This window comes from Vanellus vanellus (genome assembly GCF_965231255.1).
Source record: "Vanellus vanellus genome assembly, chromosome: 3".
Taxonomy (NCBI): Eukaryota; Metazoa; Chordata; class Aves; order Charadriiformes; family Charadriidae; genus Vanellus; species Vanellus vanellus.
In genome coordinates, this window is record NC_138907.1 from 61,035,570 (window position 1) to 61,051,145 (window position 15,576).

The window sequence follows — 15,576 nt, forward strand, 5'->3', positions numbered from 1 at the left end:
TTTTGTTTTTTTCCCTTCCCACCTTGCTTGTGTTTGGGAGATTTTGGAAAAATCTCAGCATTACCCCTGCACTGCCACAATCGCAGCAGACAACTTTTTGGCTTTTTTTCAGCATTGTGTTTATCCACTCACTTCAACCGAGTACACAACACTATGAAACACTTTCAAGACATTAATAATCAGTCCTCTGGAGACACCTCCCCTGCCTCCAAACTCTCTGTCTAATCTTTACCATCTTTATTCACAGAACCACAGTACTCAAATTTATTCTTCTACCTAACCACAGTCTGTGACTGCAATAAACATTGTAGTTCAGTGACAGCTGGTACCACAATCCCCTGAATTCAAAACATGCACCTGCAAACACCGGAGGGCCAAAGCCAGTATCATTTCTTTGTTGCCAGGAACCTCTGTTCAGGTCTGAGAGCAAATACGCTTAGGGATATACCAATATAATGAAAATGGCCCATTTTGCAGCCGGTTTCACAGCTGGTTCAGGAAGGTCTGCGGTCTGCATCGAACTCCTGCACCAGCCCGTGCCAATGAGCCGCTGTGGTGCCAACGGTTCTGTTGGGCCTTACCCCAGCGTGGGGCACTAACACTGCTGCCTGCCTCGCAACTGAGTGACTAGGGTATACTTAATAATAATAATAAAAAATATTTTAGGCAATACAACACCTAAACGGGCAAGAAGCAAAGCGAGGATAACTCTGTGCCTCTTTCCGAAGGGGAAAACCCCGTTTTGTTACCTTTTACGCGCTCGCACGGAGCGGGTGAAGCCCAAGGCACCACTTATTTCTGGAGGTTTTTAACAAGCGCGGACTGAGCGGGGCCTCCCCGCGCCCGGGCGGGGCAGCACAGCGCCGATCGGCAGGCCGGGGGCCGGGGCCGGGTCGCTGGGGGGCGGCGCAAGCGCACTCGCCGCTGCCGGCTTCCGGAGCCGGGAAGGACTTCGAGGCCGAGCCCGTTAAAATGATGATAAAATATGAAACCAGGAAAACACTCCGCACACCCTCTGAGGTAAACAAGCATCCCACCGGCTCACTGGCCGCCATTACCGAGCCTCTCCCCCCCCCCCCCCCCCCCCGTCAAACGCCGCCGCTACCTTCCGCCTCCGCCTCTCCTCCCCGCACCTGGCACCGGCGCTCCCGTGACATCAGCACGTTACAGGCGGTCCGGCCAATCCAGAAAGACGACGCCGGGAGAGGGGAAGGCTGCGCATGCGCGGTGGCACGGCGGTGGCGGTGGCCGGCGGGCGCAGGTGCCTCTGTTGTCAGGGAAGCGGCCGGTGGCGGTGAAGGCGGGTGGGACCGTAGCCCCTGGGAGCGTGGGACCTGCCTGTCGGGAGCCGTTCCCGGCCGTTCCGGGGTGGGTTGGGACTTGTCTTCCGCCTCCCAGGGTTGCCTTTCGCAAGGCCGCGGCTCGCCTCCGGCGGTAGGTGGGCCCGTAGTCGGCCGCGGCTGCCGGAGGAGCTCGGCGGGGCTGGCTGCGGGGGGGGGGGGGGCGGACGGGAGGGCAGAGCTGCCCTGACTGGGACATTTAATTCTCACAATGTCTTGGTTTGAGGTTACAAACCACAACGTGCAGCTCAGTGCCGCGCTTGTGCAGGCCCTGCGAGCCCGGCCTGCCCCTGCACGCCTGTTCGCAAGCCCCCGGCCGCTCGGCCTGATAGCCGGGCAGCGCTGCTGGTCCGGGGCAGGCGAGTTGTCTGTAGAAGGATCGCTGAGTTCGAGTTCAACCAAGGCGTTGTTTCTTTCTTTTTTTTTTTTTTTTTTTTCTCTCCAGATTTTCTCTGTTTACCTGTGTAACCCAAAGCCAGAGTTATTCTTGTCACCTCTTCCTTTCAGCGTTTGTGAGGGAACTGAGAAGATGGTGAATGTTCTGAAAGGTGTTCTGGTTGAATGGTTAGTAACAGCGCTTATTGTATCTCGTTGTGTCAGTCTACGTATTTCTTTAGAGCTGGAAATATTCTAAGTAATTTAAGAGTCTAGACAAAAAAAAAGGAGTTGTTGTGAGGAGGTGTGATGCAGACTAAGTAAAGTGTGGCCTTTGGGGGAAGAAGGAGAGAGTGGGTAATCCTAATTCCAAACTTCTTTTTTCTTTTCAAGATACTGTTTTCCATTTATGCTTAACCTTTAGATGTTCCCTCTTGTTCTTTATATTGCTTACAAATAATAGGGTTTTTTTGTTCATTGTTTGTGAGTAATAAGTTTTTTTACTGAATCTAGAGGAAGATGAGATAATATTTCATCTTTCCCATTTTTTTTTTCATCAACTACATTGCAAATTCTGTTCAAGGCTGACACGTGGCTCTATTTGTAGATCGTACTCAAGAGGAATATGGTTGTAGTTTGTAAAAGTAAGCTTTTGATGTATGTGCAGTAAACATGTTTTCATACAATCTCAAGTCTCTAGACTAAGAATCAGATAACTGGTTAACTCCAAAGTAGAAAGAAGCATCAGCCAAGATTTGTGGGGTCATTGCATAGCACTATTTGACATACCGTACACTTAGGTTGCGAACATACTAACAGGTTATAACTGCACCAAAGCAGAACAACCTTAAACTTCTTGTGATGTGCCTTGCATAGTATGTATAGCTGTGATCTTGCAGCAGCTAACTTCTGAGCTGACTGAATGTTAGCCAGCTGAAGTCTGAATAGCTATGTGTGGGCAGTTCAGAGCCTAAACTCTGCTGTAACAAAAAGCCTGTCTTCAAATTTGGCTCCATGCTATACGTTGACAAACCTTCTGAAGCACAAGAAATTGCCTGCCTGGAGCTGACTAGGTAAAGGTGCCCAGAGCAGAGTTTTTTGCCTGATGAGGCAAGAAGTTCTAAAATCTCAAGCAGTTAGCAGAATATTTTATTTTGCACTTTATGTGTTTACACATACCTAAAGATCTCTGTGGGGTTTTTTTTCAGCCCAATGGCCAGGTCTCACTTAGTGTTAGCATGGAACTTAATCATTCTCCCTGGAAGGGAATTTTCTATCTGATAACAAATCCACAGTGTTTGTTATGCCATCAGACATTTTCAACAGCCCCCTGGGAAACTGACCTTTGACTTGGTTTTGTTAGCTCTTGGTGGTTTGGTTTTGTTTGTTTTCTCTCCACCTTTGCATGAAGGTAGGCTAGGATTGGGCACAAAATTACAACCTAGAAGAAGATGCAGAATTACTATAAACCTGTCCCCTTGTTTACGCTTCAGATACAATTTTTTTGCAATCCAATTTTCTGAGGATGTTTAAGGTACTAAATGGACAGGGAGTGGAAAAAATTATACACTTGTGAATGTGCAAGTCATCCAAATAAAACAGTGAAATGTTGTGCAGGTTTTTGGTTTTTTTTTCCTCTCCATACTTCTAATAAATAGCTAAACTTTTCTGAAGATACATCAAGGATTATAATCTTCAAGTGCTGTAATCAGGTCAGTGTTTCTGCTGTAGCATGCATCTGCTGATACTGGTTAGAGTTCTGCGTGCTAATTGTGTGAAAACCAGCCTCTGGATACTGCCTAACATCATACAGGCTGGTCATACCAGCTAGGACAAAAGCTTTTGCTGTCTAGTATTACTATTGTGAGTCAGTACAGCTGAATGAAACAAACAAACAAAAAAAACCTCCATGCACCCATCCAAAAGAGGATGTGGAAGAATGCTGGGAACCATATATTTCTGCTATCTGGTTTTTCTCAACTCTTCTGTTTCTCTTTCCTCTTCTTACATGCCAGAGCACATAAATAATGGCTCTTCTAAAGAAGATGTGGCTTCCAGACTTTCTTATTCTCCTTTCCTCAAAATTACTTTGTACTTTGAAAACTCATCTTACTCTAGTCATGCTTCTGCAGGTTTGAGGCTAATATTAAAGGTTGTTTTTTGAATTGCTGGATAGGGGGCAGGGGAAGGGTTTGGTCTCATAGTGCCTGTCTTTGCACCATATATACTTTTAGGTAAGGAAGAATTGGTCCTCATACTGCATTTAAAAGAGGAGATTAACCAAGGAGTTCTTTTAAAATTTACTATGTTACTAAGAATTCTCCTTAAGAATTAACTATGTTGCCAAAACAACTATTTTTATGATTTTGAAAGTAGTAATAATAGTCCTGAGGAGTAGTTGTAGTTCTGAGCTACCTGATTCCAAGTTCCTGTATTTTTTGCACATATTCTTCACCAGTTGTTGCAATCAAATACTAAGTTTTACTGAAGAGCATGTTTTTCCTCTTTTCTAAAAACTAGTATCAGAGTAATATTGTCTGAATTCTTCAAAACTTCAGTGGATCGAAGAGCTTATATTTTGAAGCCATTTTATCTATCTGCTTAGTATAACATAGCTGTTTCAGTTACCTGTAATTTCCATGCTTCCAAAATGTTTTCTTCTAAACACTTAAGACATCATGAAAAAGAAATTACAGTGTTCAGTTATGGTGTGATAAATGTACAATTCATACATGACCACCTTTTCTCTGTGCTATGCTACTTTACATGAGATTTTCACTTTCACTACTTTGTTCTCCTGGGTTTTGGTTACACTTAAACAAAAATGTGCTATTGCTGAAGATAGAAATGTAAGTTCAAACTTGCCTTATTAAGGGTTGGGTTGGTTGTTTTTTTTTTTAAGCTACTTTAACAGCAGCATTGGGATACTTCTCTGCTAATCAAGCAGCTAATTCTCATTGGACTTTATCAGTTTATTTTTACCTCTAAAGTAACCCAAGCAATTACTATTGTGAAAGAAACAACTTTTTTAAAAGCTTCATAAACTTTGTATAAATTGGGAGCAACTCTTGAAATAAATACTAATTTCCTGAATAACTTTGGGAGTGTCTTCAAACAGTTTTTTGTTTGTTTGTTTTTAACTGTAGCTTATTACAGTGAGGTGGGATCTGATGTGTTTTTGTCTCTGCAGTGACCCAGCAATGAAGCAGTTTCTGCTCTACTTGGATGAGTCAAATGCATTGGGAAAGAAGTTCATCATACAAGACCTGGATGAAACTCATGTCTTTGTATTAGCTGAGTTGGTTAACTTCCTCCAGGAGAGAGTGGGCGAATTAATGGACCAGAACTCTTTTCCTATTACTCAGAAGTAAAAAGACTAGAGAAGTGAGATTACCGCAAGTTTTGGAATAGTGAATTTCAATAGCTTGGCTTGTTACTGTTTTAATAGATACACTGTGGTTAGTAAGTTCCACATAGAAGTGGCTACTCTAGAAAATGGATGATTTTCATAGACAAGATACTCTTGAATTGGATTTTATTTCTCATTTTGAAAGATTATGGTATCTTCATTAAAATCCTAAAAATGGTACACTTGAGGACTTGTCTAGAGATATTTTTCATGCATGCTTTCTGTTTTTCCTTTAGGATTTTTATCTTGAAAGATGGTATGACCCAAAAATTAGAGTAGTGTTTCTGTATTGGAATGCTATATGAGCTCCTGTGACACGTTATATTCCTGTGGAATTGATTAAATCTGGTTATAGCATGACTGATAGAATGTAAAGAATGTCTGTTAAGGTATGATCTGTGCTTGATGGAACATCTCTGTAAGTTGAAGACATGGTCAGATACTGCTTTAACTTAATGGGTTTTATACGCCAAAATGAAAGTTTGTATGAGTTTTCTTTTTGTTTTGAGGCTTTTTTTTGTTGTTGTTTTCTTTGTTTGTTCAGTTTTTTTTTCCCAAACATTTTACAAATACCCCATACTACTTGCCTGCTTTTACCAAGGCTATGATTTCTGTGTTGTTCTGTGGGGAGTGGTTGTGAGAATCTAGTGGTTTGGCGGGGGAGAGGGGGAGAATAGGGGAGATATGAGGGGATGAGGACGACAAAATCCATTACCATAGGTCATCACATTTTAATTGTAAACTGTTTACTTGCATATCAACAATAGCAAATTAAAGGGGTAACATAAATGGGAGACCAGTCCTTCAGATATAATTGCTTGTATTTTTCCACTGAAGCTAATACCTAGTCAATATAGTTATGTGATCAGGAAGGGGAAATAAAGACTTGGTTGCTCTACTTGTGAAGAAGAAAGCGGTTTGGTTTTTTTTTGTTTGTTTGTTTTTTGGCAGGTGTTGTGTTTTTGTTTGTTTGTTTTCTTCAGCTTAGCTTTCCTCCTCTATTGCACTTTGCTGCAGAGAAAAAGCCTCGTAGTTTCACAGGTGTTTTTTTACACTGTATTTGTAACTCACTGTCTCAGACACTGGCTTATTTAGTAAGTCAGCTAGTACACGGTGATAAATCCTGTGCAGATTTTTGTCTACAAATACAGCAGATGCAGATTACAGAAACAAGAAGAATAACGTGTATTACATTTTCTCTTATCCTTGCTACTCAAAATAGTCAAATTTACTGGATCTATAAGTAATCATTTATAAATTAAAGAATTCCAGGATATTACTTCAAAGAGAGGCTTGGTTTTCAGTGCAGCTTGTGTAGCTCAAATAGATGCCATCTTTTTATCTTTGGGGGAAAGGCTTCTATAAGGAACAGTTTTCTTTACTGACTCTCCCACCATTGCTTTTTTGTTTCTTGTCCAGTAGATGTCAGATTAATTGGTGGTTTTGTGGTTTTGTTTTTTGTGTTGTTTTTTTTTTTTTTTTCTTCTCAGGAATAGGGAAGCTTCAGGAGAAAGTTTCACTAGATGTTTTTAATCAAAAAGTGGTCCAAAGAAAGTTCAGCGGAATTGCATATATTCAGGCTCATGTGGATGGGCAAATAGCCTCGTGGAATTTAGCTTCATGTAGTTCCTGGTACCTCCCCTTCTCTTTGGCTGTATAGAACAATGGGTTTTGGTCTAAGTTGTTTCATCTCTTTTGCAAGTGGATGCTTCCCCAGTCATGTAGATCAAGAACTATCTACACATCTCCACTTGAAATAAAAAGTTGAAATCTTTTATGAATGGTTTATGGTGCTTTACCTCTTTCTTAAGACTGGTCAAACATTGACCTAGCTGTTATTTTGTGGAAGATTATTGGATGCGTATTTAATGGAGAGATAATCAGTAGTCTTAACATGGCTTGATAGCTTAATGCAATGTATTTAAGTGTCTTACAGTCTTTCTTTGTCCATCCAGATTTTGATGAAAGGTAAATGATCCCTCACTTGCTCGTCTAATGACAGTATTTGAAAAGTCACATAAGAATTACAGCTGTTAAACTTCCCTCTGTTTAGAATGTCTAGTGCTACATTTCTATGGTTATTTTCCATTTAAGTCTATGGTAAGCTTCTTGCAGTTCTTGTCTTTTTCTCCTGTTAATTGTACAGCTTTATTGTTGCATTACCTGTGTTTTCGCTTATATTTCCACTGATAAATGGCTTACATAATACAGGGGGATAGAAGTTCCAAACTCTGTAAACTAAACAGTTAGGCATACATTCTTATACTCTTTGCTCTCAATCTTTTTTGAGCAAACATGTTTATGGTTTTTAACTTCTAAATCTATCAAGACTTGGAGCCTTCCTGCAACCTAACCACGCCTAACTGATTCTATGCTGAAAGAATAAAGAAAAGATACAAAGAAGCAAATTGTTATCTTCTTATGGGGTCTAAGGTCCTGACTTCTTTGTATTTTCTAGGGGAAAAAAAGGTCTTGAATCGTGTACTATGGTGAAGGAAATCCAATGAGGAAGCTTTTAGAACTTGAGCCTGTATGTGTATTTAACAAAAAAAACCCAAACCAAAACACCCAAGGGCTTCTAGGGTTGAATAAACTTGGACCCCAGGAAGACTTGCCCTCTCTGGAAGAAAACAGGAGACCTGGTTACCCAGGATATGGAGAAGGCTGAGGTACTCAATGACTCTTTTGCCTCAGTCTTCACTGACAAGAGCTCTAGCCATACCACCCAAGTTGCAAAAGGCAAAGACAGAGACTGGGAGAATGAGGCACTAACCACTGTAGGAGAGGAGCAGGTTCAAGACCATCTAATGAACCTGAAGGTGCTCAAGTCCATGGGACCTGAAGAGATGCATCTGAAGGTCCTGAGGGAACTGGTGGATGAAGTTGCTAAGCCATTATCTGTCATGTTTGAGAAGTCATGGCAGTCTGAAGTTTGCCACTGACAGGAAAAGGGGAAACATAACCCTCATTTTTAAAAAGGGTAAAAAGCAGCAAATTTTATCTCGATGGACTTTCACTGCTAAGGGTTGAGCTGGTGCTTGACTTTTTGCTTTCAATCTGAATTGAAAGTATCTTGTCTACTGGAGGAAGGGCATGGTAGAATAATTACCTAAAGGACACTTATTTGAACTTAATTTCTTATTTGGTCCTTATTTATACTTAGTAGCTCTAAAAAAGCTTGTGAGTTCACTTGTGTTTTGTGAGGTAAACAGTTGCTCTTGAGTAGTTCCTATAAGTTTGAACAGGCTTATAAATACCACTTTCACTACCACAAATGCAGAAACCGAAGAGTCATATTTGACAGAAGGATGAAAGAGATCTCTAAAGCAAGGTAAGAAAATTTGAACAATGCAAACAATTTATGTTAAATGGGAAGAGAGGGGTGGAAACTGAAAATACAGCTTCCTATTCCTTGATGATTTTTATTGAAAATAAAACTATTTGGCGTTTTGTTTTTTCTTCAAGCCTCATATTATTTTTTTAAAATTTATTACTGGTCTTCAAAGAAAAGCTGTGTAATGTGACCATGGTGTACCACAAAAGCAAATAAACCTAAATGCTGTCACATATTTATATACTTTTAGAAATTGTGGGGTAAGCGAGTTCTGGAGGGTGGGTTTTTTTAACACTGGGGTTGGCAGCATGATATAAGGGTGGCCCGGAGTTAGTCAGCATAGATGGGGATTATAATGAATTTCTTTGCTTGTTACCAATATATAAGTCCTGTTTCCTCCTCTCCGGTACAACAGTTAGCCCAGGGAGGATAATTGTCCAGTGCAGTAAAGGAGGAAATAACCAACGATCAGTAGAGAGAAGGGATGTGGCCTCAAGAAAGAAAACTGGGTTGAAAGAAAATAGAGAATGCTTCAGGGAATTGCCCCCTTTTACCTGAGAGAACCCAGATTGGCAGTTTGGCTACAAAGTCAAATCCACTCAGTGTTGTCTTGTAAAAAGGTAGGCATCTGAATCCATTTGGAATGAATGATAGAGTGCGGGGTTTTGTTTGTTCGGGTTTTTTTTAGAAATTTAATGTGCTTATAATGATTGGGTTTTGTTCTGTGTAGCACAGTGCTGAGAGGTAGGTGGCTAGCTTGATGTGCTGTACAAAAACTTCTCAAAGTGCTGTGGTACATTAAGAAATCTTATTTTATGGTCTTTCCAGAATCATAGGGTGTATTCAAAAGCATGTTTTCTCATTCTTTTTTTTTTTTTAATGTTGCATAACAGCAGATTTTACTGTTTTTCCTCTCTGAAGTTAAGTACAGGGCCACCTCAAGTATGCAAGAACAAACTAGAGAACATGTAATTTATGTATTAACAGGATTGTTTAGCGTGTGTTGAAGCAAACGGGATTGTTTAGCGTGAGTTGAAGCAAACGGGATTTCATGGTGTCATTAAAATGGCTTCTTTTAACTTTTATGATGATGATGCCAACTAAGAGTGTCCAATTTCAGTCAGCCCCTAGGTTGAGCTTGGAAAAGTAGGGTTCTTAAAAATAAATAAATAATATTTATTAAAAAAAAAATAAAATCAGTAAGTCTTTATTTATATTAGCCAACAAAGGCTGGGAGCTTTATTTGGTCTTCCAACCAGGCAGTAGGCCATTGAAGAAAGCAGTAAGCTTCATTGAAGAAAACATTAAGCTTTTGTAACAAATCTTTTTGCAGTTCCCAATTCCACATCAGATTCTGATCCTTTTCCCACACTGACTTGCTGATAATCCCACAAATGATCCCATTAAAGCTGGTGGAGGCTACTGTGAAATGAGACATTACTGAGCATGTCAGAATTGTGTGTTTGTTTTGTAATTCAGACTTTGGCAAGGCTTGCATGTGCTATACAAAATTAAGGATTCAATAAATTGGTGAAGTTCATAATGATGGAAGAAAAATTCTTCCTAAACTAAGTCATTATCTTTGGTCTTATGACTTAACAACTAATGAGAAATTTAAAAAAAATGGGGTGTCTGATAGAAATATGAAGTAGAGGAGTCTTTGTTTGTTTGTTTTTTTTTTTTTCTTTTTTAATGTGGAATAGAAGTAGTATTTTATCCATCTTTGTTTCATATAAAAAGATTTTCAGGACTGAAGACTTAACAATTTGAAGGCAGACCAGTAAGGGGAGCTCTTACCAATATTAAACTGCTTTTTAAAAAATTGCTGCAGCATGGGCAGTGGTGGGTCAGAGACTTACTGTGCTTTGGAACATTAATGTCTTACTCTCTGGGTGTGCTTTCAGCCGGAGATAAACGTTCTACTTCAAAGGATCCTTCTAGAAAGATATTTGCAGTAAGACATTTCGAAATCACAGAATGGTCGGAAGGGACCTCTGGAGATCATCTAGTCCAACCCCCCCACCAGAGCAGGGTCACCTACAGCAGGTTGCACAGGACGGTGTCCAGGCGGGTTGTGAATGTCTCCAGAGTGGGAGACTCCACAACCTCTCTGGACAGCCTCAAAGTAAAGAAGTTCCTCCTCATGTTAAGATGGAACTTCCTATGTTCAAGTTTGTGCCCGTTACCTCTTGTCCTATCATTGGGCACCACTGAAAAAAGACTGTTCCTATCCCCCTGGCACCCTCCCTTTAAGTATTTGTAAGCATTAATAAGATTCTCCCTCAATCTTCTTTTCTCTAAACTAAAAAGACCCAAGTCCCTCAGCCTTTCCTCATAAGAGAGAAGTTCCAATCCCCTAATCATCTTTGTAGCCCTTTGCTGGACCCTCTCCAGCAGATCCCTGTCTTTCTTGAACTGGGGAGCCCAGAACTGGACACAGTACTCCAGATGTGGCCTCACCAGGGCAGAGTAAGGGGAAGGATGACCTCCCTCGACCTGCTGGCCACACTATTCTTGATGCATCCCAGGATGCCATTCGCCTTCTTGGCCACCAGGGCACGTTGCTGGCTCATGGTCATCCTGTTGTCCACCAGGACTCCCAGGTCCCTTTTACACAGAGCTGCTCTCCAGGAGGTCAGCCCCCAACCTGTACTGATGCATGGGGTTATTCCTCCCCAGGTGCAATACCCTACACTTGCCCTTGTTGAATTTCATAAGGTTTCTCTCTGTCCAACTCTTCAGCCTGTCTGGGTCATGCTGTAAGGTGGCACAGCCTTCTGGCGTGTCAGCCACTCCTCCCAGTTTTGCATCATCAGCAAACTTGCTGATGGTACACTCTATCCCTTCATCCAGGTCATTGATGAATATATTGTAGTATCTTTAGCTCTGAAATTTCTTAGATGTTTAGTTATCCAATGTTTTCTTTCTATGCGTAGGTACACAGTCCTGTTAGGTTAAAATGTTGTGTCTGAAACGTGGTCTTCCCTTCAGATGTTACTGGTAGGTCTGTGTATCTCCACCACTAGCCTGCTTTAGGAGTTGCTCTGTATTAAGTTACATAATTTTTAGTGAGTGTAAATCACAGGAAGCCATTGTTCATACAGTCAAAAGTAACTTCTATGAAGGTTTTTTTCTCTTTATTTCCTCATCATACAAAATGCATATGAATGTAGGGTACCTGTTCCTCAGGGCACATGCATCATGCAAGAACTGTTCAATGTTACTCTATTTCAGTCTGCACTGGGGATTTCTGCATCTGTATCCCTAGGGTGTTGCTAATAGTATGTAGAAATGAGACATCTAGAACATTTTTCCCTGATTACTCCCAAAAGTGAGTAGCTTTATTGGTTTACACCTATATAAAGGTAAAATTCAGTATGCTTCCTAAAGAAACAAACAGAAAAGCCACAATACTGATCAGTTAAGTTTTAATATGAAGGGGGAAAAAAACTTACTACCTTGGACATTAGCGATTGTATTTTTCGTATAGAGAGAAAAACTAATTTTCTCTCCTCTGATTGTGTAGCAGTAATAAGCAGATTAACTGCAAAATAGAAATGGACTATAAAATTGCTGTCCAGTGAGCAAATGATAAAAGGGAAAATTTTAGAATATTGTTGTTAGCTTTTAGCTCTTGAACAATTCTAGGTGTTTTAACAGCAGCAAATATAAGGTTCCTGACAGCAATCTCATTTTCAGATTAATATTTTCCTTTTACCAAAAGAAAAACAGACTCGTAATACCCATGCAGGAATGTGCTCTAAGACACCAAAGAAAATCCACTCAGCACCAAAACTCTGACAGATAATTGATTAGCCATAAAACTAAACCCTCAGGAAAGAAACAGCAAGCAAAATTTCTGGATGACTATAGATTGAAGGACTTGTCTGTGAGAGCTTGTCTGCTACAGGAAAGATGGAGCCAGTCGTGCAGGATGATGGGCACATTTGCAGCTGTGAAGAGATCACTCGTAGATAAGAAAGTATTGCACATTTCTACAGTGTTGGCATAGCTGATACACTGATACACTGTCAGTAGCAAGAAGTAAACACGCTCAGCAAACCTTTATAATCTGTCAGCATCTTGTGTGTCGTGTTCCTGCTGTTTTGAAGCTAGAGGGGTGAGATAGGAGGATGAAAGAGAAAGAAGGTAGGAAAGAGGGGAAAGAGTATTTTAGGCTTGTAACTAGCATTTCCTGTTAATTCTGAAATTGAACAAGATCGCAAGGAGCATAACGACAAAATTGAGAGAGATTGCACTCAAATTAATTTTTTATCCAAAAAGGTACTTGCAATTAACTAGAACTTAATTGGTTTACAGAAGGTCCTGTACTTACCATCAGAGCCAACACATCATGAGGACTAGGAGAGCAAATTTTCTTAATGTTATGCCTATTATTCTACTTTGCTTCTGTCCTGGAGGGACCGCTTCTCCATGTGGAATGATAGTGTAGTTTTGCTTCCTTTTAATCTCTGGATTTTCCTACATTGGCAACTTCATTGGGTGTAAAATATGTTTTGCATGTTTGTGGTATGTATATCATTAGGTATATAGGTATTCCAGAAGCTAGAGATTCAGCAGCGATGAGTAAGCCTGGAATAATGACAGCCTTCTGTATCATCAACCAGCTTGAAATTAAGATAGGAAAGAAAAATCTCTCTTCAGGTGTAATATGAAGCATGTTTCCTGCATTTGATTTTGCTTTTGGTCTAAACTGAGACTGTCTTTTAATTTGAGGAGTTATAAAGTCAGTATAACATTTAAGAATAAAGAGGCCTGGTTTATTAAGGAATATTTGAAATGGATATTGTCAAGCCTGGTCATGGCAAGGTCAGTGTGACAAAGGACTGTGACAACTTTTTGCTGCTGGCCAGGTTGCCATTTGGGGAAAGGCAGCTGCAAACAGCATTTGAGAGGAGCAGGAGAGTAGGCATGAGGAGTGGGCAAAGCTAAGCATCTAAACAAATCTGTCAGGAGGATCAGGGAACCTGAAGTCTTGGAACTAGTAAATGTTTCCCCTTTTGCCTTTGAGTAGCTTGGTTTTTTTAAAGCCATTTCTGCCTACTTAGTCTGCTGTGTGACAGCAGGAGCCAGAAGGAGCTGTAGAGAGTGGGAAGGAGGGATTCTGAGGGTGTATGTGTTTCAGAAGGTGGTTCCTAAAGTTGTTTGCTACAAATACGAAAAACTAGACCAAGCTTAAACTGCCTTTTCAATATGCAGAGTTATTCTAGCTTATTTCTCTTTTAAAGTGGACTAAAACCCAAAAGGAACTGTGAAGCTGCTGGAACGACTTTTATTGTTCGAATTGCTAACTACAAGAAGCAACCCACTATACCTCTCAGTTTGAAACAGTGAAGAAGGCTGTCATGTAGTGGAATTTTTCATTATCATAGAATTAGTGAGGTTGGAAAGGACCTTTAAGATCATCAAGTCCAACCGTTAACCTACCCTGATAAAAACACCACCACTTCTAAACCATGTCCCTAAGCACCTCATCTACCCTTTTTTTAAACGCCTCCAGGGATGGTGAATCCACCACCTCTCTGGGCAGCCTATTCCAATGTTTAATAACCCTTTCAGTGAAAAAATGCTTCCTAATATCCAATCTAAACCTGTCCTGACATAACTTGAACCCGTTTCCTCTTGTCCTATCACTTGTCACCAGGGAGAAGAGGTCAGCTCCCATCTCTCTAAAACCTCCTTTCAGGTAGTTGTAGAGGGTGATAAGGTCTCCCCTCAGCCTCCTCTTCTCCAGGCTAAACAACCCCAGATCCCTCAGTCGTTCCTCATAAGGTTTGTCCTCCAGACCCTTCACCAGCTTTGTAGCCCTTCTCTGGACACGCTCCAACACCTCAATGTCCTTCTTGTAGTGAGGGGCCCAAAACTGAACACAGTACTCGAGGTGAAGCCTCACCAGTGCCGAGTACAGGGGGATGATTACTTCCCTAGTCCAGCTCACCACACTATTCCTGATGCAGGCCAGGATGGTGTTGGCCCTCTTGGCTGTCTGAGCACACTGCTGGCTCATACTCAGCCGGCTGTCCACCAACACCCCCAGGTCCCTCTCTGCCAGGCAGCTTTCGAGCCACTCCGCCCCCAGTCTGTAGCGCTGCATGGGGTTGTTGTGACCCAAGTGCAGGACCCGACACTTGGCCTTGTTGATCATAGTTACATGAAGATCATAACCAAAATAAGTCATAGAAACAGAGAGAAGACTGGTATAAATGGCCTAAGTTTAAGACTAGTGGTCAGACATTGGGAACACTTCATCCTTGCTCAATCATAGAATCGTAGAATGGTTTAGGTTGGAAGGGACCTTGAAGATCATCGAGTTCCAACCCCCCTGCCATAGGCAGGGACACTTCCCATTAGACCAAGTTGCTCAAAGCCCCATCAGCCTGGCCTTGAACACTTCCAGGGATGGAGCTTCTACAACTTCTCCGGGCAACCTGTTCCAGTGCCTTACCACCCTCATAGTGAAAAATTTCTTCCTAATATCTGATCTAAATTTCCCCGCTTCCAGTTTGAAGCCATTCCCCTTCATCCTATCACTACATGCCCGAGTAAAAAGTCCTTCCCCAGCTCTCCTGTAGGCCCCCTTTAGGTACTGGAAGGCCACAATAAGATCGCCCTGGAGCCTTCTCTTCTCCAGGCTGAACAGCCCCAACTCTTTCAGCCTCTCCTCATAGGAGAGGTGCTCCAGCCCTCGGATCATCCTTGTGGCTCTGCTCTGGACGTGCTCCAGCAGGTCCATGTCCTTCTTATGTTGGGGACTCCAGAGCTGGCTGCAGTACTCCAGGTGGGGTCTCACAAGAGTGGAGTAGAGGGGCAGAATCACCTCCTTTGACCTGCTGGCCACACTTCTTCTGATGCAGCCCAGGATATGGTTGGCCTCCTGGGCTGTGATCGCACGTTGCTGGCTCATGTTTAGCTTCTCATCAATCAGCACTCCCAGGTCCTTCTCCTCAGGGCTGTTCTCCAGCCATACCCCGCTGAGCCTGTATTTGTGCTTGGGATTGCCCTGACCCACACTAGGACCTTGAGATTAATCAAGCTTGAAATTAATCCTTTGTGCCAATATTTTAAAGTTTCTACTAGTCAGGAGGCTTGCCTTGGGA

The 15,576-nt window shown here is 41.6% G+C and overlaps 1 protein-coding gene across 3 annotated transcripts; it reads left to right on the forward strand.

Moving 5' to 3' along the window:
• Positions 1 to 1,204: 1,204 nt before the first annotated feature.
• Positions 1,205 to 7,482, forward strand: GTF2H5 (general transcription factor IIH subunit 5). 3 transcript variants are annotated; one of them, XM_082481458.1, is made up of 3 exons: positions 1,205 to 1,261; positions 1,786 to 1,904; positions 4,906 to 7,482. In XM_082481458.1, the coding sequence occupies exons 2-3, from the start codon at positions 1,870 to 1,872 to the stop codon at positions 5,084 to 5,086; spliced, it is 216 nt and encodes a 71-aa protein (XP_082337584.1). In that variant the 5' UTR covers positions 1,205 to 1,261; positions 1,786 to 1,869; the 3' UTR covers positions 5,087 to 7,482. The 3 variants fall into 3 exon arrangements, with proteins under 3 accessions (XP_082337584.1, XP_082337585.1, XP_082337586.1); XM_082481459.1 differs by having other exon boundaries at positions 1,258 to 1,368; XM_082481460.1 differs by lacking the exon at positions 1,205 to 1,261 and adding an exon at positions 1,282 to 1,434.
• Positions 7,483 to 15,576: the final 8,094 nt, after the last annotated feature.

Bases quoted from the DNA above. Each gene is read 5' to 3' on its own strand.
- GTF2H5 (XM_082481458.1), top strand. From the start codon at position 1,870: ATGGTGAATGTTCTGAAAGGTGTTCTGGTTGAATG. The intron at 1,905-4,905 runs GTTAGTAACAGC...TTGTCTCTGCAG, and splicing joins AAAGGTGTTCTGGTTGAATG to TGACCCAGCAATGAAGCAGT.